Consider the following 27,728-nt stretch of genomic DNA (forward strand, 5'->3'; position numbering starts at 1 on the left):
GTTTGAATGAGTTTATCATGAGAAAGAGGGGAAAAATACTAGCTAGGGAGCAGAGTATCAGGGCCCATGACCTTTGTCATGTGCCATCATTTAAAAGAAGTTGGCCAAATACATATGCACTCAGAATTTCAGAATGTGAACCCCTTTGGAAACAAGATCTTTGTAAAGCTGAGATGGAGTCATACTAAATGAGGGTAAGCCTCAAATCTAGTAACTGGTGTCTTTACACGAAGAGGAAGGACATAGTGACACACAGGGAAGATGGGATTGTAGCAATGGAAACAGAGACTGGAGCGATAAAGTTAGAATACCAAGGGAAGCCAGCAGCCCCCAGAGGCAGGAGGAAGCGAGGGAGGATTGTTTCCTAGGGCCTTCAGAGAGAGCATGGCCCTGCCCACATCTTGATCTCAATCTTTAACCCCCCAAACTGTGAGAGAATAAGTTTCGGTTATTTTAAGCCACCCAGTTTATGGTAATTTGTTGCAGCAGCCCAGGAAAACTAATATAGGTAGGATCATAGAGTTCAACTAGGAATTAAAAATCAGGAGTTATAAACATACTAAGGTTTTGGCAAAATCCAGGTAATACTCATCTGTTTAGTCTTCATAAACGTCTTAAGATTTTAGACCTGGTAGAGACATTGGCTATCACTCAAGTCTTACAGCTTTTCTGGAGAACTTTCTTGCTCTTAACGAGGAAGGGTTCCCCTCATTCTCAATTCTTGGGGTACGTCCCCAAGGTGCATGTCTCAAACTTGCCTCTGCCCTCAGTTACATCTACCTGCTGATCCCTGTCTTGGTGGCACCCCCACTCCTGAAAGGTATGTGCCGCCCAGGAAAATGCTTGCATTTTATATACAAACCCATGCCAGCACCATTCTCTCCACGCTGCCTATTCCTCGAGATCACTCATTATCAGGATCAGAGGTCAGCAGCAAATCTTTCATGTAAAGGATCACGTAGCAAATATTTTAGGCTTTTTGGAACATATGGTTCCTGTCACATCTATTCAACTCTGCCACTGTAGCCCAAAATCCATCTTGACCGAACATTCATGAATGTGTGTGGTTGTGTTCCAATAAAACTTTATTTTTGGACACTAAAATAGGAATCTTATTTATTTTCCCTGTGTCACAAAATATTCTTTCAGTTGTTTTAAAACCATCTGCAAACGTAAAAACCATTTCTGGCTTGCATGTAATACATTAGGCAGCAGGTCAGATTTGGTCCTCAGGCCTAAATTTGCTAATCCCTGACTTAGATCAGCAGTTCTCCCCTGGAGTCAGATTTGTCACCTAGGAAGCATTTGACTATGTCTAGAGACATATTTTTATTGTCACAACTAGTGGGGTTCTTCTGGAATCTAGTGGGTAGAGGCCAGTGACGCTGCTAAACATCAGGTGGTGCACAGAACAGCCCCTGCCCCAACACAGAAGGTCGAGACTGGGGAGCTGAGAAACCATGGTCTAGATTAAGGATTCCTTTAAGAAACTGAGACCCTTCCCTAACAATCCTCATTGGTTAGGTTAGTAAGACCTGACTTAAATGGCTCTCCTCCTAAATTCTTCTCAGAACAGTTCAACCACAATTACTTTAACCACTCTTCAATATCCTATTGTATTTAAAGACCTTCACGGGGGTGTTGTTTATTGTATTCCAGTGTCGGTGTTGGCTCCTACTCCACAGGGAGCCTCCAGAGGGCAAGAGGGGTCTTATTCACTTTGTGTTTCCAGGATGAGGGATATCTATTGAGAGGAATTAAGCTAAGAAAATAGTGAAATAAAACTTCCATGTTTGGAATTCTTTTATGGCAGGAGCCAGATGAGGGAATTTCAACTATGATGAAGAAATGGCTCCTATTACCTAGAGTGAACATTTTCTGCTGACAATGCCAGTTTTGCTGGGTGAGTCAGTCACCCACAGAAGGCCTCATGGTCGATGCAGTGTGACTATTGATGGCCAGAAAGCCCGGAGGGACTGGAGCTGGCTGAGCCTCCACTCATTGGAAAGCTCCCTTTAGAGGAGCTGCAGCCACATCCTGCAACCACTCCTAGAGGCAACAGTGTCAAACCGTTAAGCATCACTTGAGCTCAGTGTTAGAAGCCACACCGCCTTCCTTGAGGTGGGGGCAACTGAAGCCACAGACAATAGTGCATTTGGCAGAACCACTCAGCCCTGCCTTTGCTCTGTTCTGCTCCCATCTGACATACCTGACGGCCCTTGGATTCCCAACTCAGCTTCCCTCCCCATCTCTGGATTCTTACCTGAGATCTTCCCGGCTCCAGGCTCCTGGCTCATGTCTGCCCCCACCCCAGCCTCTGCACCGACTGTTCTTCCTCTTAAGATTGCTGGTATCAGCTAGTCCACACCCTGGACAGTGGAGTCCACTACTTTACTAATAGCTCCCTGCCCAGCACACACCCAAAACCCCCAGGGACCAGCCTTTTGAACATTCAGGCTGTTTCTCTCATCTTCCAACTTAACCTCTGTTCAAATCTGGTCTCCTGCTTCTTTCTCTTAGCTTTCCCCCTCTCCCCATCACCCTGGATTAAGGTTTTGTTTTGGCAGATTCCTGTGGCTGTTTTGATTCTTCTCCACCCCCCACCCTGCACCCCAGCCCATACTTCTAGGCTTGTACTTGTCCTCAGGTAGGGACTGAATAGCAGTTACATTTTCCCGTCACTTTCTGTCATAGAGAAAACAAGGCAGGGAAGCCTGTGGATGGAACGTGGCGGAATTCGGAATGAGCGTGGGGACGTGGTTCCTCTGTGAAGTGCTTAAGGACCGACGGGTGAGGCAAACTCACCAAAGGGAAGCAGACTTAGACAACAGACCATAAGATATTTTAAGTGCAAAATCCTATGGCACAGCATTCAGAGAAGAGTAAATATAAATAGCTGCATCTCCTGAGGGGACGGAGCTAGGATTTATTGAGCATTTTGCATTGCTTAAACAGTTCATCTAATCATCACGGAAAGCCCTCGTTAGAAGTCATAGTATTATACCCACTGTAGGATTGGGAAAAGGAGGCGGAGGCAAGTGAAGCCCCCTGCTAGTAAAGGGGGGGCCCACGCTCTAGGCCTAGGGAGGTCCGGCAGCCGTGACACACTCTGGAGACTCGCGGGGCCTGCATCGTGCTTGGGTAAGAGGCCACGGAGAGCCGCAACAGGAAGACGGAGCGGCCTGCAGGGCAGGGGGCAGTGGCAGGGAAGGCTCAGCTGGCGGAGGGACAGGGGGCCCACCCGGCAGAGCACCGGACAACCTGTGTGGGGCAGAGAGAGGACACAGGGCCGGAGGTTGAGAAGAGCTAACCTGTGCAGGCTGCCGCACGCTGGGAGAAGGCGCTCACCTTGCTATCGACGGCAGCCGACCAGAGGCTCGCACAGTAGAGCACCAGGTCGTGTTCGGGAAGTAAGACCCTGATACAAAGACAGACCTCTCACCCCTCGGATGGATGATGGCAGCGCTGCCCATGCTGCATGCGAGGCGCCCGAGGTGGGTCTGAGGACTGCACAGAGAGGGCGGCCTGGTTGGTTTGTGTCTATCCTGCGGCTGCTGTAATAAATTGCCACCCGGTCAGTGGCTTAAAACCACACCGTTTTATTATATTACCATTCTAGAGGTCAGACATGGTAATTCATCTGCAACCGTAACTCTCCCTTGCTGTGCAACACCTATTCATAGATTCTGGGGATCAGGCCGTGGACACCTCTGGAAACCCGTGCTTGGTCTCCTGCAGTTGGTGATCTCGCCCTTGGGGCTCGGCGGCTGGCAGACCTGCAGTCATCTAGCACATGTTCTTATGAGCCACCCCAGGCAGCCCCTTGGGATAAACCACAGTGAAGGGCCCAGGATCCCAGAACGAAGCCATCGTGCTCAAGGCTCTGTCTGCTCCTCATCCTCCTCACTCTGTTGGAAGTGCCCACTGTCATGCACAGACTCAGCCCCTATGAGGGGCCTCCAGGGCCAAATCTCAGCCTGACGTAAGCAGAATTAGAGCAGCAGCGGCAGCTTGACCTCTGAGGTTCGGCACCAGCTCCTAGCCCTTGATCACTTGGTGTTTCTACTCTAACAGAGCTTCTTCCACATTCCTGAGATTCACACCCTCTGTGGGCCCTCATTTGGGTGTCCGGTGCCTTCTTTTATCCTCTAGACATCTTGAGTTCTAGTCTGGAAAATGATTTACTATTGCATCTACTTGCCAGTTACCAGCTTCAGAGCCAAGGTGCTGCCCCCAGCATAGTGACGGCATCTCTCTCCCCCTGTCAGGTCCCCTCCATGCCCAGAGCCCTTTGTCTCCTCTGCTCCGTGGCCATCCCCTGACTCCCCACCCCCAACAGCCCTGCTTCACTCCAGTGGGCAGCGCCGGTGCCAGGCCCTGCCTTAGCTCATGGAACTCATCCCAGAAAGGCTTGTCTCCAAGGAGACACACACGGTGTCACTTGGTGCTGTTCCTAAGGTAGTATTTGAACAACCTCATGTTAACCAGGAAGTCAGAGTCTTTGCTAGAAAGGAGTTAGGCTGCCCCTCCCTACCACCAATCAACTTATTTACCACATGCTCCCCACCACCAATCAACTTATTTACCACATGCTCACCTGTGCATGAACTTCTAATTTCTAAAACTTTGAAAATCTATTGTTCCCTCCATAAAAGGGCCAGTGAGATAAAAGCATCCAGTGGTACAATCAAATGACAGGGGTGCCTGGGTGGTCAGTGGGTGGGGCATCTGCCTCCAACTCAGGTCATGATCCCAAGGTCCTGGGATCCAGCCCCATGTCGGGCTCCCTAGTAGGCAGGGGGTCTACTTCTCTCTCTCTCTCCCTCTGCCCCTACCTGCCCCCAGGTGCTTGCTTGCTCTCATTTTCTCTCTCAAATAAATAAATAAAATCTTTTCAAAAGAAAGGAATTAAATGACAGACAAGAAAGGTGAGGTTGGAAAGGATAACCCTGCCAAAGATCACAGAGCACCTTAGGCCAAGCTGGGGCCTGGGCTCCTGTCTTGTGACTCCCAGGCCAGCATTCTTACTGCCTGTCACATCAGTGGGTCAAAGCTGCAGGTAGCAAGGGGCTAAGAATTGGGATGGAAGGACTCTAAATGTCATCTAGGCTGATGTCCTTGCCAAGTGCCAGCCAGCTTCTGTTTCAACAGCCCTTGCACCCCACCAGCCACACACCCTGAGAGCCTGCTGTCAGCTCTGGGGCCCGCTGCTCCAGGGCAGCTCACCAGCACACCTGGGCAGGGACCGCCCTCTCCGGCATCGGGAGCCAGTGGGTTGGCTTGCCTTGTGGCCTCATCACAGAAATCTAATCTCTCTGGAACTTGGTCATCTTTTTCTTATCTTGAGTTCAGATCTAACGCCTTAATTTTCTATCCACTGGGTACAACTGTTGCATCCAAGCGCACACTCACACACACCCTCACACACACTCATACTCACACATGCATATACACTGTTACATATGCTCACACGCACTCACATATTCTCACACACATACACTTATACACACATATTCTCACGTATTCTCTCACACACATTCTCAACAGTCAAATATGCGTACACACATACATATTCTCACACTGACACCCAGGCACACACACACTCTCACATATTCTCATAATGCTCTCATGCATTCACATGCACACACATATTCGTGCACATTCACACACATTCTCACACTTTCTGACACACGTATACACACATATTTGCCTCACACACTCACATATTCTCACACACTTTATTACACACATACACTCATATACTCACATATTCTCATACCCACACGCACACACACTCTCATATTTTCTCACAATGTTCTCTCACTTTCACACATGCACACAAATGCACACACTCTCACCTATTCTCACACTCCCACTCACATACATTCACATATTTCTACATACTCTCTCATACTCACACGCACACAGACACACACACCATGAATCTTTTTTTTTTTGCCATAAGAGCCTTCCAAAGATCTGCTATATGCGGAATATAAGAAATAGTGAAAGGGACTATGAGGGAAAGGAGGGGAACTTAGTGGGAAAAATTAGAGAAGGTGACAAACCAGGAGAGACTCCTAACCCTGGGAAATAAACAAAGGGTTGCAGAAGGGGAGGAGGTTGGGGGATGGGGTGACTGGGTGACAGGCACTGATGAGGGCACTTGATGGGATGAGCACTGGGTGTTACAGTATATGTTAGCAAATCGAATTTAAATTTTTAAAAAAGGAGGGATCCCTGGGTGGCGCAGTGGTTTGGCGCTTGCCTTTGGCCCAGGGCGCGATCCTGGAGACCCGGGATCGAGTCCCACGTCGGGCTCCCGGTGCATGGAGCCTGTTTCTCCCTCTGCCTGTGTCTCTGCCTCTCTCTCTGTCTCTCTGTGACTATCATAAATAAATAAATAAATAAATAAATAAATAAATAAATAAATAAATAAAATTAAATTTTTAAAAAAGGAACAAAAATAAATTAATTAAGTTAAAAAAATTTGAAACCAAAGATTTGCCCCTGAGCAATCTCTTTTCCATGCTAAACCACTCTGGCTTCCTTTATTCTCCCTTTAGTGAGAGGATTGTCATGCCCTTCACTATTCAGGCCTCTGATCGATGCCTCCTCTACATCCTTCTCACAGTGTGGCAAACTACCTGATTATGGCCACCTCTGACCTGGGCATGTCCTCCATGTGAGGTCTGCTGACCCTGAAAGAACATGTGGATCTAGAATTCTCCTCAAGCTTTTCATCTTCCAGCAGGATCTAGAACAGCATGAAGGAGAACAGAGATCCAGAAGCACACTGACCAACAAGAATGAGAGCTGTTATTTGCTCCAGCAGCTCTGTCAAGCATTTCAGAAATTCTAGTAAACATGCTCCCATCTGGAGAAGACAACCCAAACTGCAATAATTAATAATTCTGCAAGCTATCCAGTTGATGCTTGATCAAAGCACATCTTGAGTAGGCAGAAAGGTAATGATTCACAGACACCAACTGCTCACCCTCATCTGATGGAGTAGCTGGGGGAGTCACTGAGTCGTACTTCAATTAACCCTACCCAGAAATCACTACAGTTCAACAGCCTGTTATTCTCGGAGGGGTAGCTTACACAGCATACCTGAACAGGGGACTTGCTTCCCAGTTCAGGTGGTTGGGTTTTATATGTTCTTTTTCTTTTCCTTTTGTTTTCATTATAGAAATAATTTCATGCCAACCTGGTTGGTTAGGCAGAGCCATTCCTAGACGTGCATAGGGTAGCCACAGCTTAGAAGGTAAAATCCTTCAAGAACATCCACTGGGCTTGGCCTCGGGCAGCACAAAAGTATGGCAGGCTATCCTGACTCTTTAGGGAGCTGGAAGGACTGAACTTAGCAGCTCAGGAAGCCCACGGCCTAGGTATTCTTTTCTGGTGCCTCTTGCTCCTTACGTAAAGTATATGAATTTGTCTGAGACCAAGCTTCAACCTATATCCTCACTCTGCAAAGTAGGTTCCTGATTTGTTCCTTACACTTGACTTCTAGTCCAGTATTCCTATCTTAAATGATGGTGCCCTGCCACACTCATAACAGCCTTTACTTACACTAGCCTACAGCTAGGGCCCTCCTACCACCTTCCAGACTTTCCCAATGCCAGTACCTGGCCTGAGTCTCTGCAGGATCACTGTCCCCAGACTCTCCATTGCTGGGTTCCACTCTTCTATTAAAGCCCTCAACTCTTATCCTATGCCACACCTCCCAATGACTACCCTCTGCTTATACTTATATCTAATGACTCACCTGGCTCCCTGCCAGAAGCTGAGTTGATACTAACCCAAGCCCAGGGATCAATTTAGTTCTCAGACCCTCTAATTCTGTCTGGTATTGCCATCTTCCAAGACCCCGTCTGCTCCAAGAAGCTTTAGAGAGAACAGATGAAAGCCTAAGGAACAGAAGGGGGATGTGCAGGCTGGGCACCAATGAGTTATATGAGGAAAGGAGATGCTGGCATAAAGCAATTGAAATCTGTTTCCCCAGCCCAAGCTACAGGCTGATAGAGCTACTTACCTCCCACCCCACCCCCATCCCCTTCTGGCCTAACTGGCAACCTGATTCTGGTCACACTGAGGACTGGGCCAGCTCTGTGGACACCAAGACAAAATCATTAAGTAAAGGTTGCAGTTTAAGTGCTCTAATCTCACCTTTGAAATATATTGATGGGAACTGACAAATTACCCCCAAGTTATATTCACCAGCTCAGAGGGTATTTGAATTCAGGAAAACAAACTGGTGCTTGGTTATCTGGAGGATGCATTTAAATTCATAAAGAACCATTTGTGCCATGTGGTGATTTTTTTTACAGAAATAATAACTCTCCCTTTTGGTAATTGACGTGATAAACAAAGATACAGCTTCTCCTCTTCCATCACTATCTCCAAAATTAAATTTAACAGCAATTCTCTGCTTAGGCAGAAAGAACAAATGGGCTAGTTACTCACTCGTGGAAAACAGGTAAAAATTTTCCAGTGACTGTTTCTTTGAGGTGTCTATTTTAAGAAATTTGTCGGGGAGTAGGTTACAAGGTGAATATCCAATCTTTTAGAGAACAAAAGTCAGGAGTTTCAACCGAGTGGCTGCTTATAAAATGCTAGCACAAGGAGTATGCCCAGGAACAATCTGAGCTTGGCTCTAGATTTCAAGTGTTTTGCAACCCCGTCCTACATCTGAATGTCATAGCCACCTTTACAAAAACAATACCCTTTAGTTAAACTAAGTAGAAAAATATAGTGAAAAGATTCCTTGCTATTCTCTAGGTGAAAGAAGATATTTTTCTTAAGGAAAACACTGGTGAGAATAAAACCCAAGTATTGTTTTAGGCTTTCTCCAATCTCCAAAATACCATTTAAAAATAATTACGCCCACAATTTATGCACTATTCATTAGACAGAAAGATAAAATGAACTGCTAAATTTTAATTGCATTGGAAGAATAGACATCATGAAATATACTCCCAACTTCTTGGGATTATAACCCAGCCTCAGAACATCTTTACCACCATTTAAACCTTGTCCAAATAATCTAACTTGATTCGATTATAACAGTATTTTAGTTTCATAATTTGATAGACTTATAAAGAATTATTTTAGTTAAGCAATTACAGGGTCACACGATCTTTTATCAATATTTAAGCTTCTTGTTGTGAAAGTTAACGGGCTTGAATTATAGATAACAGGAATTGTCACCTCAGGGGAAAAAAAATAAAAAACACTTTAACCGTCTGCAAAGGGAAGTGTTTTTAAAGACCACAGTTTTCCATGTCCCCATCCTCACCAACATAAGGGCAGGATGATAACCTGCATTATACAGATACAGGTAGTGAATCCACCCACTGGACACAACACACCACCCATTACCCACATGGATTACACACTGAAGCTAAGGAAGAAGAGCATTTGTTATATAATAGGCATGGTATCTTATATAATATACAATAAATATGATAGGCAACATCTTGCAGGATGCAAAGATCCTTGCAGAAGATGCCAGCTGCTGAATTACTAATCTGAAGGAGCCAGCGTTAGAGAATGAGCACCTGCAATTATATTTAATAGTCGTACAACGGCAAGGTCTGCTAGGCTACCTGTTCATCCCTTTAGGTTTCGAAAGGCATCAATGTTTAGACTCTATTCAGGCAGCCTCTTCTAAAGAGGGAGCACAATTAACGGGACAGGCACAGTGCGTGGACTTCAGTGTCTCCTGGGATCATCGTTCATACACATACCTGTGGTCTTTAGTGGTGTTTTCTCTCCTAGCAACAGTTTTAACCTTTTGGCATGGATTTTGCCTTGATAATGTGAGTCCGCCACCACTGCCGACGTAAAGGACATGTTACAGAGTGTACAGCACTTATTCTTATCCACCATATCAGCGTCATTTCCCTGCAAGGAAGAAAGAAAAAGTAATAACATTAGAGAGAACCCCAAGTCCTATTTTTTTCCCATTCTATTCTGTTGCAAATGAGATTTACCACAGACTTTCTCACTGAAATGTCTAGTTTTTGCTCTGCAACCTTTTTTTTTTTCTTCATGATAATCATCATCAAAACATTTTCAGTTACTGACTTCAATCTACACTTATTTAGTGGTTACTACTGCCAGAAACAGAAAATAGAGGACACATGTGCAGGTATGAGTTACCCAGAGAAAAACAGTTCCCATGATTAGGTGAGAGCACATTGTGTCTGGCACCATGAGGGGAACAGTCTCTAATTGCACCCATTAGACTCATTAAAGTAACTAAAATATCAGAGTTCAGATGGCCTGAATTATTTAGCAGAAATTATCATTTAGCATTCAGCTCTATCTTCCACCAATTTTAGCCTCACTGGGATACATGGCCGCATGTTCAAGATTTTCTTTTTTTTAAGATTTCTTTAAGGAGTTGAACATTTTTCATAATTAACTGGAGTATATACCATCAAGCTATGATGACCATGCTAGCAGAATTTTCCAGGAGAGTCTGTATAATTTCCTTTTCTTTGGGAAAGGTGATTAGTTAAACACAGCACAAAATATTTAAATCCAGATTGATTTTGATTCTTTTGTAAGACAATGAAAATGAATCATGAATCAGAAAAAAATAAATAAATCCTTTGTTAGATCATGCGACCTGGCTATTGTGCACAAAGATCATCAATTACCTATATTATACAAAGGGAAAATTAATCCATGGGCTCCCCTCCTGCCTAGTTAGAAATTGAGGGCAAAGCAGACTCTCAGATAAGGAGTTAATAATCTATTCCTTAATGGGATAGCAAGAGCAAAGCATCTTTCTGTTAAACAGCAGTGTTGGATGAGGACCTGGCCCCCTAATAGCCCCTTCTCTTATTCCAAGCAGGCCTGAAGAGTGCAGTACAATTTAAAATGGCATTAACAGAAGGATGAAGGTGGAGATAGGATGGAAAAAGAGAATTATATATTTTCTGCAGAATAACAAGATGTCCAGACTGCTGGAGAGAATGTTGCCTTGCAAATTATGTGGCAGTTAGAAAAGTAACTCCTTTCTCCTTAAGGTATTCATCTCTAATATCTCTCATAATTAGTGTTCATCTCTGAAAGGAGTGTTGTTGGGGTTGTTGGGTGGGGGGCACCTACTGCCATTTATTCTCTTGACCTTAAATTATTAAATCTTAGTGTGTCTCCCTGACCCCTTTATCACAGTTAATGGATAAGATTTGAGGAAATGTAGTGCTAGGGGTTAGGTCATTGAGAGGAAATGGGTCCTATATAGAGAAGAGGAGCTCCTCCAAAGGTCCTTTCCTGGACAGAGATAAATATTTATGGCAGGACACCTTGTTAAGGCATGAGGCTATGTCTACTGAGTCATCCTTACTGATGACATTTAAAGCTTTGAGTTACTTTGAGTGTTTCCTTACTCTCAGTAAAAATACCCAAACAAACAAAAAAATCACTAACACTTTCACACCTTTGTGCTGTGGAAACTAACTAGACCAAGCAATACAGGGAAGAGTTGGTTTTTCTTCACCTACTTCCCCAAACAAACCCAGGAGATGTCACAGAACCCATGGAGGGATTTAGAGCCCAGGGATGTCAGGACATTACAAATCAGGGCGTTACAAAAGTGCCTGCCAAACTTGGCTTTTCTCCATGGAGCTCTAAGATGTAGACATTTCTACAGAGAGGCTGGAAGCCTGACACAGGGGCTGGTATCAGTATATGAAGAACACTCAGAAATAGTTTCTAGGGCAAAGCACTGCACTTTAAACTGGATAATGATCAATTGATTCATTATACTCATTCATTCAACACATTTTTAAGGACCTGCCAAATATGTTAGATGCTGTGTTAGATGACTATGACTTTCTTCTCTGTTACTAAGGAGGTTGAGAACAGGAGAATTGGAGAGGGGACTCAGAAAATAAAAGGAAAATAGCATAATCAAGAAATCATAGTCTCCTATTAGACTCACACTCTCCCAATCATAACATTTTTTTTAAAAAAATTATGTAAAGTAAGCCTATTTGTATGGATTTTCATCTCTAAGCCTTTCTCATGCCTTCCTTACCACTTATCTAATCAGTCTTTCTAGAATCTGCTTCAAGATGTAGTTTAATCATAATTTCCTTGAGATGAAGCTTTTTCTGCTTCCTACAAAACCAAGCATTGACCTTAGGTCCTCTATATGTCCTGCATATACTTCTTTTATAATGGAACACTGAATTATTATATGTGTCTGTTTTCATTTTTGGTCCCCTCACAAGCCTACAAAACTCCTTTAAGGCTAAGGAGATCATCTCATTGGTATTGAAGTCAAAGAACCTGGTACAATGCCTGTGCAACACCAGGGGCACTATAGATGTTTACTGAATGAGTAGGGCTGAGGGTTGGTTTGTGGGGTTAGTAATTTACATGACGTGAAAATCAAAAGAGGAGACAGATAATGCAAGGACACCTAGTTGTCAGCTAAATTATTTCAGACTGACAGGACAATGGCCAGGAAAAGAATCAGAGGTATCAGCAATTTATAAACTAACTTGAAGGTTCAAGTAGGGGAACATCGTCCTAAAATTCATGCTAATTTCATCATAGTTTTAATATATATTCCTAGCTTTCTGTCTCCTAGACAATCTCATTCACATAATCATATAGAAGAATCAAAGGATAATCAAAGAACCAATGGTTAGGCAAGAAAATATCATAGAATATAGCTATGCCATAGTTGTAGAAGAGGGATCAAGAAAGGTTAAGTCTCTGGCAATAGAGAAACTGTAGTAGTGTCCTGACAAGTTAGGCAGCCGTTGAAGCCAGCAGGATATGTTTATTGGATATTTTACTAAAGGAGTCACTGTAACTCATATTGTAAATACCACCAACTCAGACTATTCTAATGACCCTGGTGGAGCTACAACCACCCAGGAAGAATCTCAATACTATCCAAGTACCTGTAAAGTGTTAAAATTTAATTGTGTACTCTTAGCTATTCTACATCCCAAATTAATGTTTTTTTACAGCTACAGATCATATCATCTTTACTGGAGTCTCCCACTGCACCCAGAGCAATTTTGATATATGGCTCAGGGCAGAAATTCCATAAAGTTTGATTAAGTGACCTCAATGAATACATTTAAAGTTTCTGGCTTAACAAATTTAGAATGGCTCCAAGATATCAAATAAATGAAGAGGAGTCTAAGATTGTCCTAAATTATGGGTTTCAAACTGGAGAAAATTCAGACTTTTTCAATGTAATGTCCACACTGCTGAAAGAAAAAAAAATGTGTGGAGTATCCTAAGGCAGCACACTCAAAGCATTTTTCAAAGGTAAGAAGTTTTCAGAAGAATTCAATCAAGGTGGAAAAGGCTGGCCGACTCTGGCCAGAAATCAAGTCCTGAAATTCCTTTCATATTTTATAAGTATTTTTTTTTTTACTAAATTCAGATAACTGCCTTTATTCTCCATCAGGTGCATACAAAAAGCCATACAAAAAAGAGAGGGATTTTCACTTCCAGAATGTCAGAGTGAGAAATTCCATACAATTATTCCCAGCAAAACAACCATAAGTGCTAAAGATTATTAAAAAAAATTATTTAAAGTCTCTTGAAATTATACTAAGAGCAAACAGGAAATTAACAAGTATTTATTCAAAAAAATATATTAACTCCCAGTAAGAATAGCAAGAATCTATGGCACTTTAGAGATAACCCTTTCCCTTCCTCCAGGTAAGCATGATAGAAGTACCATTTTGATTGGGTATGGTCAAGAAAATAGAGCTCCCTCTCTCATCAGCTCCCAGTTAGGGGATATTAGGAAATTCAGACCACCAACATTAATACCCCTTTGGCTCCAAGATACAGAAGATAAATTCCTGGCAATTTAGCCAAGAGATTAGATATTCTCCTCCCCTACCCATACTCATCCATAGGACAGAAGCTCTATCCTAGGCACAGCAGACAAAGAATATTGGGACCCTGATTGCTCTTGCCCCAGCTTGCTTGTAGGACAGGAGTTCCATGCCAGGAGAGAAAAACTGAGAAGATCAAAACCTGCCATTTCTATCTAGCTAATAAAGCAAGGTTGTCATTCTAGGAGAAGCAAGCCACTGCCCCTATTCCCTACTCTGAAGCAGTGGCTCAGAAATTTTTCCATAAGAACAGATGGGGAAGAAGGAGTCCATATAAACAGAAAGCTCCTAAACTCACTCCAAAGGAACTGACTTCATTTGAAATAGGGTATTGAAAGGTTTAAGCATAAAGTTGCTCTCAAAAGCAATGGAGATTTTAGTGGTAAGCAATTAAGAGAAAGCTGATTGCTCCATTAGAACAACGACCTAAACCATAGGCCAGCTAGCTTAGCAGAGAGAACCAGAGAAAGCAATAGCTCAGAACCAGCAATTCCTAGAGTCAGAAAAAGCTTCAAAGACTTCACTCAAAAACTAGCCTTACAAAGAGTACAAAATTTAATTAGATCACACTGTGCAGCATTTATACTCCAAGGCATTGACAAAAACAATAGAGCAATTATCCAGCAATTAGCAGAGCCTGAACGATGAGTATGATTCCAGTAGTGGCAGGCAGTTTACCAGAGATCAGAGAAAGAGACAAAGAGTCTTATACAAATCACTGCAATCCTATAGTGACTGTCTCATTCCTATGGCTGAGCCTCTGAGCAGGGACATTAGTGGCTGCATATCATGGGAAAATAGACATTATTAAAATAGTCTTAGACATAAAGTAGCCAAGACATTGGATAAATAAATATGCAAACAACAAAAACAAGTCCTGGAGCATGGAGTAATCCGTATCCAGCATCACTACAATATATTAACTAAAATATTCAGTTCTCACCAGCAACAATTATAAAACATGCAAAGAATTCAGCAAAATATAACCTATGCACAGGAAAACAACAACAGAAAGGGCTCAGATGTTAAATTTAACTGGCAAAGACTTCAAAGCAACTTCAAAATTTCAAACAATTAAAAATGTGCTCAAAAAATTAAAGGAAATCATACTTAAAGAAGAGAATGCATGATGACAATATGTTATCAAAAAAATTAGAAATTACAGCAAAAATCAGATGGAAATTCTGGAGTTAAAAAGTATAATAACTAAAATGAAAAACTGACTAGAGTTCTATAACATGTGAACTTGCAGAAGAAAGAACTGGAAACTTGAAGATATATCAATAGAGATTATTAATATTATAAAATAAATATTATTTATTTTCTCTCCAAGAGGAGAAAAAAATAATAAAGAAAATTGAACAGTTCCTGCAAGAAATGTGGGACACTATTAAGTATGCAAATATATGCATAAAAGAATAATACCAGACAAAGAGAAAGATAAAAGAACAGGATAAAAAAACTCATAGAAATAATGACTGAAAACCTACCAAATTTGAATAAAAATATCCATCTATGCATTAAAGAAGTTCAACAAAATTCAAGTAGGAGAAGTACAAAATGTTATACACTCAAATACATCACATTAAAATATTGAAATCCAAAACAAAGGGAAAATGTGGAAGCAGCAGAGTAAAAGAGCTCATCACATACAAAGGAACCACAGTAAGAATAACAGCTAATTTCTTATCAGAAACAATGCAGGCCAGAAGTCAGGGAGAAAACACACTCATAGTGCTGAAAGAAAAAGAAATCCATCAAATAAAAATCTTATATCCAGTCAAACTATCTTTCAAAACCTAAGGTGAAATAAAGACATTGAGATTTAAAGAAGAAGAAGAAAAGAAGGAGGAGGAGGAGAATTTGTTACCAACAGATCTATTTTAAAAGAAATACTGAGACCTGGTCCCATCAACTCACCTAGATAACTTTCAAATCATCCTGAAAACCTACGAATCCGACCTGAGATTTAAAGAGAGAACAGCTGGAACGCTACAGAGAGAAGGGTTTTCGCTTCTAACAAGGTAGGAAAGCGGAAAAAAAAATTAAAAAGAATCAAGTGGCGGAGGGGCACCGTGAGGACCTGGGCTAAGGGCCGAGGCTAAAGCCTCCGGGACAGGAAAAGCCCAGTCCTGGAGAAGCAGGAACTTTAAAAATCCGCACCGGATTCTTCCCAGATGGAAAGATGCTCAGCAGGGAAATCGGGCAGAACCACAGGAGGGGCAGTGGAGCCTCTAGTCTCCTGGGGTCATTAACAGAGGAGGTGCGCCCAGGGGGAGAGGGCGCCACAGACCACAGGCCAAGCGTGGTAAAGCGCTGGAGCGTGCCAGGAGGGGCCTCGGGGAGAAGCTCAGGAAGGGGCTCCGGGCAGAGAGGGCTGCACCTTGCTGCCTCCGGGAGCCACGCCCCAGGAGCACGATTCCAACAGGCCCCAGATCACAGGGTGCTACGTGTAGACAGCCCAGGATCCTACACTCCCCTGAGGACAGGCGGAGGCAGGGAGGGCACAGGATAGTGAGGACTCTCCTGCTGCCAGGTGCCCCCAGCTGTGTAGGTCAGCGCCCTGCCACCCCAGGAGCATCTAGGCCAGTGTGAATGGGGGAGACTGTGTTAGTTACTATGGGGAGCTGACTCCAGGGCTAGAGAGCTAGCCACTGCCAGTGGGGTTGTTCCTCCTTGTGTCACCCTGTGCCTGGGAGAGGCAGGACCGCCAGGGAACAGGGGCCTCACAGGATAAACAGCTCCTACTCAGCCTGGCACCCAGCAGGGGGTGGGGCAGCTCTGCAAGGTGCACACACCTGAGAATCAGCACAGCAGACCCCTCCCCGCAGAAGACCAGCTGGAAGGACAGGGGTAGAGCCAAGTTCTTGACCAAGCAGTGCTGGAAAGCTCCAGGGGAAAGCTTTATATACTTTATATACTATATACTTTATATACTATAAATATACAGATTTATACTATATAGAACTAGAAGGTACCCCTCTTTTTCTCCTTTCTTCCAGTAAAACTCGTTTTTATATCAGATTAAAGTTTTCCAATATTTTTTCTCTTTTCCCATCTTAACTACAATATTTTACCACCTCTTCATTTTTAAGTTTCTTCCTTTTTGACTTTCATATTTCTACAATTACATGTCTTAGATATATTTTCCAATTCCAGATTCCCTTCAACATACTCAATTTAATTGTGGGAGATATACAAGATATGTTTTGTTCTGTTTTGTTTTATGTTTTTTGTTTTCTCTGCCTCATTTTGTTCTACAATAGTGGAAGTTAATACCTCCTAAAACATGTCCAGCATACACCCAGAACCAAGTGGAATGCTGTGCTGGTTCATTCTGTGAGATTATATTCTCTTCATTCACATTCTGCCCTGCTTTTTTATCTCATTTATGTTTTGGTGGTCAATGTTGGGGCTCTCTACAAGTATTGCTGGTTTATATAAATTTGGGACTGAACATCTTTTACATACGACTTAATACACTCAGAACCAAGAGGATCACCCGCTAAGACCCCACAGGTAGAATGCATTCTCCTTCAGACAACACTTCTTCACCACCACCATCTCCCAGTACCCCCCCCTTTTTTCTTCTCTCTTTTTTTCTTTGTTTCCTCTTTACTTTTGCTTTTTTCTCTTTTTTTTTCTTCTTTGGGATTCTTGGCCTTTTATCTTTTATTACTTTGTCTAAAAATTTGTTTTTCACTTTAGTGGTCCTTTTGTTTTATTTTGTTCTGATCTTTGTTTTCATTTTCTGGTCTCTGATCTCATCAGAATCATCTAGGGTTAAATTTAGTTAGGTCACGGTTGATATTCTTGACTCAGCCGGCTCAAACAGCCACTCTGCACTGAGCAAAATGACTGGACGGAAGAACTCACCACAAAAGAAAGAATCAGAAACAGTACTCTCTGCCACAGAGTTACAGAATTTGGATTACAATTCACTGTCAGAAAGCCAATTCAGGAGCACAATTCTAAAGCTACTGGTGGCTCTGGAAAAAAAGCATAAAGGAATCAAGAGACTTCATGACTAAAGAATTTAGATCTAATCAGGCTGAAATTAAAAATCAATTAAATGAGATGCAATCCAAACTGGATGTCCTAACAATGAGGGTTAATGAAGTGGAAGAAAGAGTGAGTGACATAGAAGACACTGGTGTATCCACTCTGCCGATTCCTCAAAGAGTTAAAAGTAGGGTTACCCTATGACCCAGAAGTTGCACTACTGGGAATTTACCCCTAAGATATAGATGCAGTGAAACGTTGGGACACCTACACCCCAATGTTATAGCAGCAATGTCCACAATTGCCAAACTGTGGAAGGAGCCTTGGTGTACATCGAAAGATGAATGGATAAAGAAGATGTGGTATATATTTATACAATGGAACATTACTCATCCATTAGAAATGATGAACACCCACCATTTGCTTCGATGTGGATGGAAGTGGAGGGTATTATGCTGAGTAAAGTAAGTCAATAGGAGAATAATAATCATTCTATGGTTTCACTTATATGGAAAATATAAAAAATAGTGAACCGATTATAGGGGAAAGGAGAGAAAACGAGTGGGAAAAATCAAAGAAACATGAAAGACTCAACTCTGGGAAATGAACAAGCAGTAGTAGAATGGGAGGTGGGCAGGGGGATCGGGTGACTGGATGATGGGCACTGAGGGGGGCACTTGATAGGATGAGCACAGGTGTTAAACTATATGTTGGCAAATTGAACTCCAATAAAAAATACATTAAAAATTTTTTAAAAGTGAAATACTGAAATAAGTTCTTTAGGCTAATGGCAAGTGACACCAGAAAATAATTTAAATTCTTATGAAAAGAATAAAAAAGTCATAGGTAAAGGCAAATACGTAATCATAAAATAAAACACTATAAATACATATTTTTTTTCTTTCTTTTCTTAACTAATTAAAACGTAGATGTGCGAAATATCTGTTTTTTATAGTTGGGCCAATAACATATACAAATATGTATTTGACAATAACAGCACTAAAGAGGAAGGTAGAAGCAAAGAAATGCCACTGTAATTCTCATATCCACAGGAACAAATGATGAGAACTAGAAAGGGTAAATAAGAAGGTTAATATAACAAATTCTAAAATATATCCGGCTCACATTTCTTTTCTCAGCTTCTTTGAAAGTTATAACATTATATAGACTAACTGGAGCACCTGGGTGGGTCAGTCAGTTAAGTGACTCGATTTCAGCTCAGGTCATGATCTCAGGGTCATGAGATTGAGCATGGTATTGAGACTGGGATCAGGCTCTCTGCTCACTGGGGAGTCTTCTTGAGATTTTCTTCCTCTCCTTCAGCCCCTCATCCCCATGCATACATTCTCTCTCTCTCAAATCAATAAATAAATCTTAAAATTATATGGATTAATAATTATAACAATATATTGTTTAGTTTATAATATAAATAGATCTAATATGCAAAAAAACAATAGCACAAAAAGGGGAAATAGAGAAGACAGCTATATAGGAGTAAAATTTCTATATCCAGGTACAATTAAGTTAGGATAAATTTCTGATAAATTGAAATACATATGGCAAGCCCTAAAGCAATATCTAAAGAAAAAGTCTAAAATTATATGGGGAATAGTCACTAAAGGAATTAAAATGTTGCAGTATAAAATATTTTCTTAATGCAAAAGAAAGTAGTAAAAAAGAAATAAAGGAAAAAGACACTATTCCTACAGTAAAATAAAAAGTAAAATGGTATACATAAATCCAACTGTAGCAATAACACTATATTTGAAAATAATATAAAATCTAATCAAAATATAGTGATGGTAAGATTAAATAAAAAGAAAAACTAGGGGGATCCCTGAGTGGCTCAGTGGTTGAGTGCCTGCCTTGGGCCCGGGGCGTGATCCTGGAGTCCCAGGATTGAGTCCCACATCAGGCTCCCTGCATGGAGCCTGCTTCTCCCTCTGCCTGTGTCTCTGCCTCTCTCTCTCTCTCTCTCTCTCTCTCTCTCTCTGTGTGTATGTGTGTGTGTGTGTGTGTGTCTCATGAATAAGTAAATAAAATCTTTTAAAAAAGGAAAACTGGGGATCCCTGGGTGGTGCAGCGGTTTGGCGCCTGCCTTTGGCCCAGGGCGCGATCCTGGAGACCCAGGATCGAATCCCACATCGGGCTCCCGGTGCATGGAGCCTGCTTCTCCCTCTGCCTGTGTCTCTGCCTCTCTCTCTCTCTCTCTGTGACTATCATAAATAAATAAAAATTTTAAAAAAAAAAAAAAAAAAAAAAAAAATAAAAAAGGAAAACTATATGTTGTCTCAAGGAGATAACACTTTAGCTTCAATGATACAGATGGATAAAAATAAAAATAATTAAAAGATATATCAAGCAAACAGCATACAAAAAAGTTGTAGTGTAGTCAAACTAAAATCAAACAAAGTACAACTTTAAAATAAAAACTTTCAGTAAAGATAAAGAGGGACTCTGTAATGATTAAAGTGCTGAGCCATCAGGAAGATATGATAATTATACATATGCATGCATATAATTATACATGTAGTTAGAAAATTCAAGAAGCAAAAGCTGACAGAATTAAAGGGAGAACTAGATAGTTCTATATGTGTCCGTTAGGTCAAGTTGTTTTAAGTTTTCTCATTCCTCCTATTCCCTTATTAATCTGCCTAGTCATTCTATCCATTACTGAAAGTATGGTATGAAAGTCTCCTTAGGAATTGAAAATAACCCAAATTTAAAAGTTTGCATGGATAAAGAATGGATAAAGAAGATGTGGTTTATGTATACAATGGAATATTACTCAGCAATTAGAAACGACAAATACCCACCATTTGCTTCAACGTGGATGGAACTGGAGGGTATTATGCTGAGTGAAATAAGTCAATCGGAGAAGGACAAACAGTGTATGTTCTCATTCATTTGGGGAATATGAATAATGGTGAAAGGGAATATAAAGGAAGGGAGAAGAAATGTTGGGAAATATCAGGAAGGGAGACAGAACATAAAGACTCCTAACTCGGGGCAACGAACTAGGGGTGGTGGAAGGGGAGGAGGGCGGGTGTTGGAGGGGAATGGGTGACGGGCACTGAGGTGGACACTTGACGGGATGAGCACTGGGTGTTTTTCTGTATGTTGGTAAATTGAACACCAATAAAAGTTAATTAAAAAAAATAAAAAAATAATAATAAAAGTTTGCAAAGTAGGGCAGCAAGGAGTTCAGTGGTTGAGCCTTCTCAATCTGCCTTCAGCTCAGGTCATGATCCTGGGTCCTGGGATTGAGTCCCTCACTGGGCTCCCTGAAGGGAGCCTGCTTCTCCCTCTGCCTATGTCTCTGCCTCTCTCTGTGACTCCCATGAATAAATAAATAAAATCTTTAAAAAATTTGCCAAGTATTTGAATATACATTTCTACAAGGAAGATTTGCAAATGGCCAATAACATAAAAATATACTTGACATCATTAACCATCAGGAAAATGCAAATGAAGCCACAAATAGACACCATTTCACAACCACCAGGATGGCAAGAATGAAAAAGATGGGCAATAAAAAGCATTAGCAAGGATGTAGAGAATTGGGAACCCTCACACACTGCTGGCAAGAGTGCAAAATGCTGAAGCCACACTGGAAAGCCATCTGGCAGTTCCTCAAAAGTTTAGACACAGAATCACCATATGACCCAACAATTCCATTTCTATTTACAGTCAATCTCTGTTACTTATACATATGCATTTTCCAATTTACCTACTTGCAAATATTTATGTGCAACCCCCAAATCAATACCCATGACCTTTCTGTCATCATTCATGGACATATGTAAAGGGACAAAATTTTGAGTCACCTGACATGCATGATCCCAGCTGAGATTGAACTAGGCAATGCTCTGCCTTCTTGTTTCACCTCCCATACTATAAGCAAGTGTTCTTTTCATGGTCTATTTAGTGCCACATATTTTGCATTTTGTGCTTTTTGTTAGTGATTTCACTGCCTAAAATGACCCCCAAAGGTAATGCTGAAGTACTTCCTAGTGTTCTGAAGTAGAAGATCATGATGTGCTTTACAGAAGAAATACATGTGTTAAATAAGCTTCATTCAGGCTTGAGTAATAGTGATGTTGGCTGTGAGTTCTATGTTAATTGATAATACTGTATCTAGAACAAGGAAGAGGAAATTTGCTGATGTGTATATGAAACCACTCCAGAAAGTGCTAAAGTGTTATCTATAGTACACAATGAAGCTATGGAAAAAATGGAAAAGTGGCTAAATTTGTGGATTCACGAGATAATAACTGATAGTAAAAGCATAATTGACAGCATTGTTATAAAGCTAAAAACCAATGGGATTTACCATATTACCTAGAGTCAGGAAAACATTAGTCTTCTCAGTTAGAGTTTTATTATAAAGAAGTACTATAGGTAATCAATCATTTGTAAGAAATATATTAAATTAGGCATTTTTAAATAGAAGCACACATAAAACAAGCTTATGTATCGATCAGTTGATGAAAGTCTTGTGACCAGTGATTTACAGGCACTTAACCCTGTATTCCTCCTAGGAACTAATGGCTCAGTATTTGCTAATTCAGAGTTGGTGACTTTATACAACATAACTACCATGAAAAATGAGAAATGAATATATATTTCATTTGAGAGAAATAAAAATATACGTCCACATAAAAATTTGTACATAGGGATCCCTGGGTGGCGCAGTGGTTTGGCGCCTGCCTTTGGCCCAGGGCGCGATCCTGGAGACCCAGGATCGAGTCCCACGTCAGGCTCCCGGTGCATGGAGCCTGCTTCTCCCTCTGCCTATGTCTCTGCCTCTCCCTCTCTCTCTGTGTGAGTATCATAAATAAATTTTAAAAAAATTAAAAATTTGTACATAAACAGTCATAGCAATATACTTTATAATAGCCCAGGAGTGAAAACAGCTCATATGGCCATCAACTGAAGAACGGGTAAATAAAATGTGCTGAATCCATACAGTGCCATATTATCAGCAGAAAAAGAGTACCAACACATGCCAAAACACACATGAACCTTGAACAGACTATGCTAAGTGAAAAATACCAATCACAAAAGACCATACGTTGTATGATCCCCTTTATATGAAATTTTCAGAGTAGAAAAAATCTATAATTCAGAAAGTAGATTAGAGATTGTCAAGGAGTAGGAGAGCAGTAAAAGAGAGATTAGGGAACATGGGGAGCAAACACTAAGGGGGCTTCTTTCTAGTGATAATGATGCTCTGGTTTTATTGTGGTGATAGTTACACACCTGGGAACATACTAAAAACCCTTGAATGGTATACTTTAAATAGGTCAACTGTAGGATATAGGAGTTATATCTCAATAAAGCTGTTATAGAAAAGAAAAACCCTATGAAATGCATTTAAATTATTTCAAAAGCCTCAAGAAATGACACTTGAAGCCTAACTTTTCTGGGCACCTTCTGCTTGGAGGCAGATCCATTGAGAAAGGAAAAAAAATAAATGAAAATCATTTTGTTCATGTGGGCTCCCATGTAATATTTGGAACTCTTCTGAGCATGAGCTGGCCATCTGTGGAATTCTGGTCATTGATGTTTATTTTGTCCAAAGGCATTTTACAGCTATAATGGAACTTCCTGGAGCTGCTACAGAGCTACACCTAAAGGTAGCCCCTGCTAGAGGCAGAAGGCACTGTCCTTCTCAGTGCATACCCTATAGGAAGACGAATTGTCCAATAAATGCAAATTTTTCCAATGTTGTGCATGTTGTTTCTTATAGTCTGGTATTTAACTTTGAAAAGAGGCAGGAATAGTTAAGGATGTCTTTCCCTTCTCTCCCACTTTACTGGGATCCAAAGACATAGAAGTCACACTTTCTGCTTGACTGCAGGGTCCTGAGCCATCTTCTCTGCTACTGTCTCTCCCATATGTCCTGTTCCACTCCATTTAGGTCATGCTGTTCTCTCTTCTCTCAGTCTATTCAAATCACATCTAGACATCAAGGCCCATTTTACGCAGGAGGCCTTTCAGGACTGCTGTGAACTTCATCCACACCTTCACTGCTGACCTCTCTCCCTCCTTAACATCTGTGCTGGAAGTTTGGATTAGGTCTCAGCCTTTAATTGTTTTGCTAGTGTTTTTTTTAGGATCATCTCTCCAAAAACATCTTTTTAAAAATTATTTTTAAATATTTGATTTATTTATTTGAGAGAGCACGCACATGCAAGAGAGAGAGAGAGAGAGAGAAAGAGAGAGGCAAAGAGAGCACAAGGGGAGGGAGAGGGAGAAGCAGACTCCCTGCCGAGCATGGAGCCTGATGCAGGGCTGGATCCCAGGACCCTGGAATCATGACCTGAGCCGAAGGCAGATGCTTAACCCACTGAGCCACCCAGGCACCCCTCTCTAAAAACATCTTAAAGACAAGATTAATTTGGGAATTAGGCTTCCCTTCATTTCCATTGTCTGCCACAGGTCTGGATACACAGAGGAAACTTGATAAGCATGATATAAATAGTTGTTGACAGAATGACTTGAAGTGGCCATTTGTTAAGCAATTCTACCTCAGTCACGCAAATCTGTTTTCCACATAAAATAACCTCTCCTTTGCTCTTTTACCAACAGTAGTGCTCTGTCTTAGGAAAAGACAAATGTCATTTGGCATAAAGTTCATACCCAATACTGATACGTATGTAGTGGCAATGACATGTTACAGTGTGTATTTGCCCATGTAAGGATGTGTTCTGCTGGCTAGAGAGGTGGGTGGTATCTGGATAGCCCACGTGAGAAGGTGCATTACCTACATCTGCAGTGTCTACATTGTGCTGGCATGAGTGCTGCTTTCCACCATTAAGTAGAGAGACGCACTTGCACTTGAATCCTCTATTCCCATAGTACGGGGGGGAAATGGTCATTTTGACAATAAAAGAAAGAGAGATGTGAGATTTTTTTACTCAGGAGGGATATAGAATTTGCTATGTGCCTTTGGTATTTGGAAGGCAGCATCAGTTTGTTTTTCAGTCACTGAAGAAATATTTAAACAGATGGCAACCATACTTACAAGACCCCAAAAGGGAGAAATTAGCAGGGCTCCTGAGAGAGGATAAGTACCTAAGTTAGATAAACCCCACTAACAAAGAGAAGTAGCTGACAAAAATGTTACAAATAAATAGACATGCCAGAGAGAACGAAGATGGTATGAGAGGCAGTTGGGAAGACAGGAAGACAAATGTCTGAAAACACTGGGCATATCAAAAACCACCAAATGAAGTTTTATTTCTAGTTTGAGACATCACTTTGAAGATTGGATAGAGACAAAGCAGTCTTAAAATCGGAACAGAATCCATGCCAGAGAGATCTCCTTCATAGCAGCCCTATTCACCATGGCCAGGCACACCCTCAGACCCCATAGATGAGTACAGCTGGCATTTTCTGAGACGCGTAGATGTCAAGCATTGTAGTAGGTGCCTCATAAACTCTATCACCCTTAGCTTTCCTAATGCTCCCCAGATAAGTGTGGGATTTATTCCTCTTTTCTTTTCCCTTATCCTCTAAACCCAATGCATCCACAAATCCTGTACCCTCAAACTATCTACTTCTATCCCTCAACCCACTTTTATGTTCTTTTCCCCACCACTCCTATTCAAGCTTGAGTGCCTCTCTACTGCATAGCCCTCTTTTACATTCTTCACAGAAACTATTTTGTATTCTAAAATTATATGATTTTGATATTTGAAATCACTTATTATCTGTCTCCTACCACTAAATTATTCAGTACTGTATGCCCAGTATCTAGAACAGCACTGTCATATAGTATATAGTACAAGCCATAAATATGGTCACATTTACATTTTCTAATAGCCAGGTTAAAAAATAAAAAGAAATTGTGAAATTAATTTTTTAAAATACATTTTTATTTAGTCCAATATATCCAAATTCTTTTCCTTTCAACATATATTGAACATAAAAATTATTAATGGGGTATTTCATATTCTTTTTCTCTTACTAATATTTTTGAAATCTGGTATATATATATGTAAAATACTTACAGCACATCTCATTTCAAATTATCCTCATATTAAGCATCCTTTGGCTCCATGAGCTAGTAGCTACTAATAGCTACTAGTAGCTAATTGGACAGTGTAGCTCTAGAACATAACGTATCATTTTTAAATATTAGTTAAATTTAAAAATGAGTGAATACATGAAGGAAAGAGTGGACAAACAAATGAATAAATTCCCATTTTTACATATCATGAAAATGAAATTTGCCAATGTGTGGTACTTTTAGAATGTGGGAGAGCTGATTTTTGAATCTTTGTCTAGCTAAATTCAAAGTGGTAATATTTCCATCGTACTACACTAGCATCATGGGTCAGTCTTCCCACCAAAAACATTCAAGGGCTCTTTTCTAAGGAAAAATAAATTTCTTATCATGACATCAAGGTCTGCTACCAACTAATTCTCAACATACTTTTCTAGTCTTTTCCCCTAGCACTGCATCTCAAACATGATATGCTCCGAGAAAATGGATTTCTTCAAGGCAGGAACATGAAGGACCCTGCCAAGAGAGTAGCTCAAAATCCCAGGTCTAAATTTCTCTGCTCTCCAGCTCACTAGTAAGCTCCCTAGTTGTTTACTCTAGCAAGCACTGCAAGTGAGTGAACATTTGATCCTTTCGGTCTCATTTTTATATCAGGTTAAAGAGCAATAGTTCCCTCACTAGACTAGGCTCCTTTCTTACCTCTCCTTGTATCTCTCCCCCAGCACAGTGCCTGGCATCTAGTAGCTAAAAAGTTGTTGAATGAGTATATGCTGGAACAAATAAACCAGCTAATGAACTCTAGCTATCCTCCAACTATATTGAGTACATCCCTACATGTCTTTGCTTACATGGCTCAGCCTTCCCAGAATTCCCTCAGTTTCCCTATATGCAAGGATCACCCAAACACTATCTCCTTTATCAAGGCTTCCTCAGTAGTTCCCATCAGAGAGAGACCCATTCTTCCCTCATACCTGCAGAACTTCCTATTTAACTCTCTCCCTACACACTAACATCATTTAGCATACATCTTACTATCTCTTATGGAATGTTAATTCCTTGGGCTAAAAAAGTAACATCCCCAGCCTCTAGCCTCCAGCTGGGGATATGGTATGAAAAACATGAAATATTAAATTAAAGAAGGGCAGAGTTGGTTTCAGAAGATGCCAATTTAAGCCCTGACTTTAAATGTCCTGCAAGTCACTTAAAATTATTGTGTCTGAAATCCCTCCGCATTATGTGGGAAACAAAATCTACCCTATTTGTGAGATAAAAGTCAGGGTAAAAAAGTACAATATATGAAAACATGCTTTGTCATTTAAAAAGTAATTTTCTAATTATATATACGTTGAAATGGACTAAAGATTGGATGCATATTACTTTTTTGTATCTTCTTCATAGAGTTTATTTATACTCAACATTTTCTCACTTTTTTACTGCTGTACACATTTAATACCTATCTTTTTCCATTATAATTTATGCTTCTTGAGGGCAGGAACTTTGTTTTGATCAGAAGTATAATCTCACTGTCTATAAGAGGATCTGTCACTTAAAATCTGATGATTTTGAGACGTTGGCAGCAACCGGTTTTTTTTTAATTATTATAATTATTTCTCCAAATTCCCCCAATAAAAACAGAACTGGATAGCCAAAGAAAAAAATCCACAGACAATATTAACAATAAAACAAGGTGACAAGATTTTTCTATGAACCCCAAAATATAAGCAAATAAAAATAAACCAATAAAAGCCATGAAGATATTGTACAATATCAGCATCTGTGCCGGGAAAGAGAGTGAAACAGCGGGGCATCTGATGGCTCTCAGA

The 27,728-nt window shown here is 40.9% G+C and overlaps 1 protein-coding gene across 3 annotated transcripts in view; it reads right to left on the reverse strand.

The window, feature by feature from the left end:
* The window catches only part of ZMAT4 (zinc finger matrin-type 4), a 364,991-nt gene that overhangs the window by 171,861 nt on the left and 165,402 nt on the right, over positions 1–27,728 (reverse strand). For all 3 annotated transcript variants that reach the window (XR_005987338.1, XM_041752405.1, XM_041752406.1), the window contains exon 4: positions 9,753–9,909. Coding sequence is in view for 2 of the 3 variants with exons in the window: in XM_041752405.1 (XP_041608339.1) it covers positions 9,753–9,909 (157 nt within the window). In the remaining variant the exon portion in view is untranslated. The remainder of the gene's footprint in view (positions 1–9,752; positions 9,910–27,728) is intronic.

Source organism: Vulpes lagopus, chromosome 4 (assembly GCF_018345385.1).
Source record: "Vulpes lagopus strain Blue_001 chromosome 4, ASM1834538v1, whole genome shotgun sequence".
NCBI lineage: Eukaryota > Metazoa > Chordata > Mammalia > Carnivora > Canidae > Vulpes > Vulpes lagopus.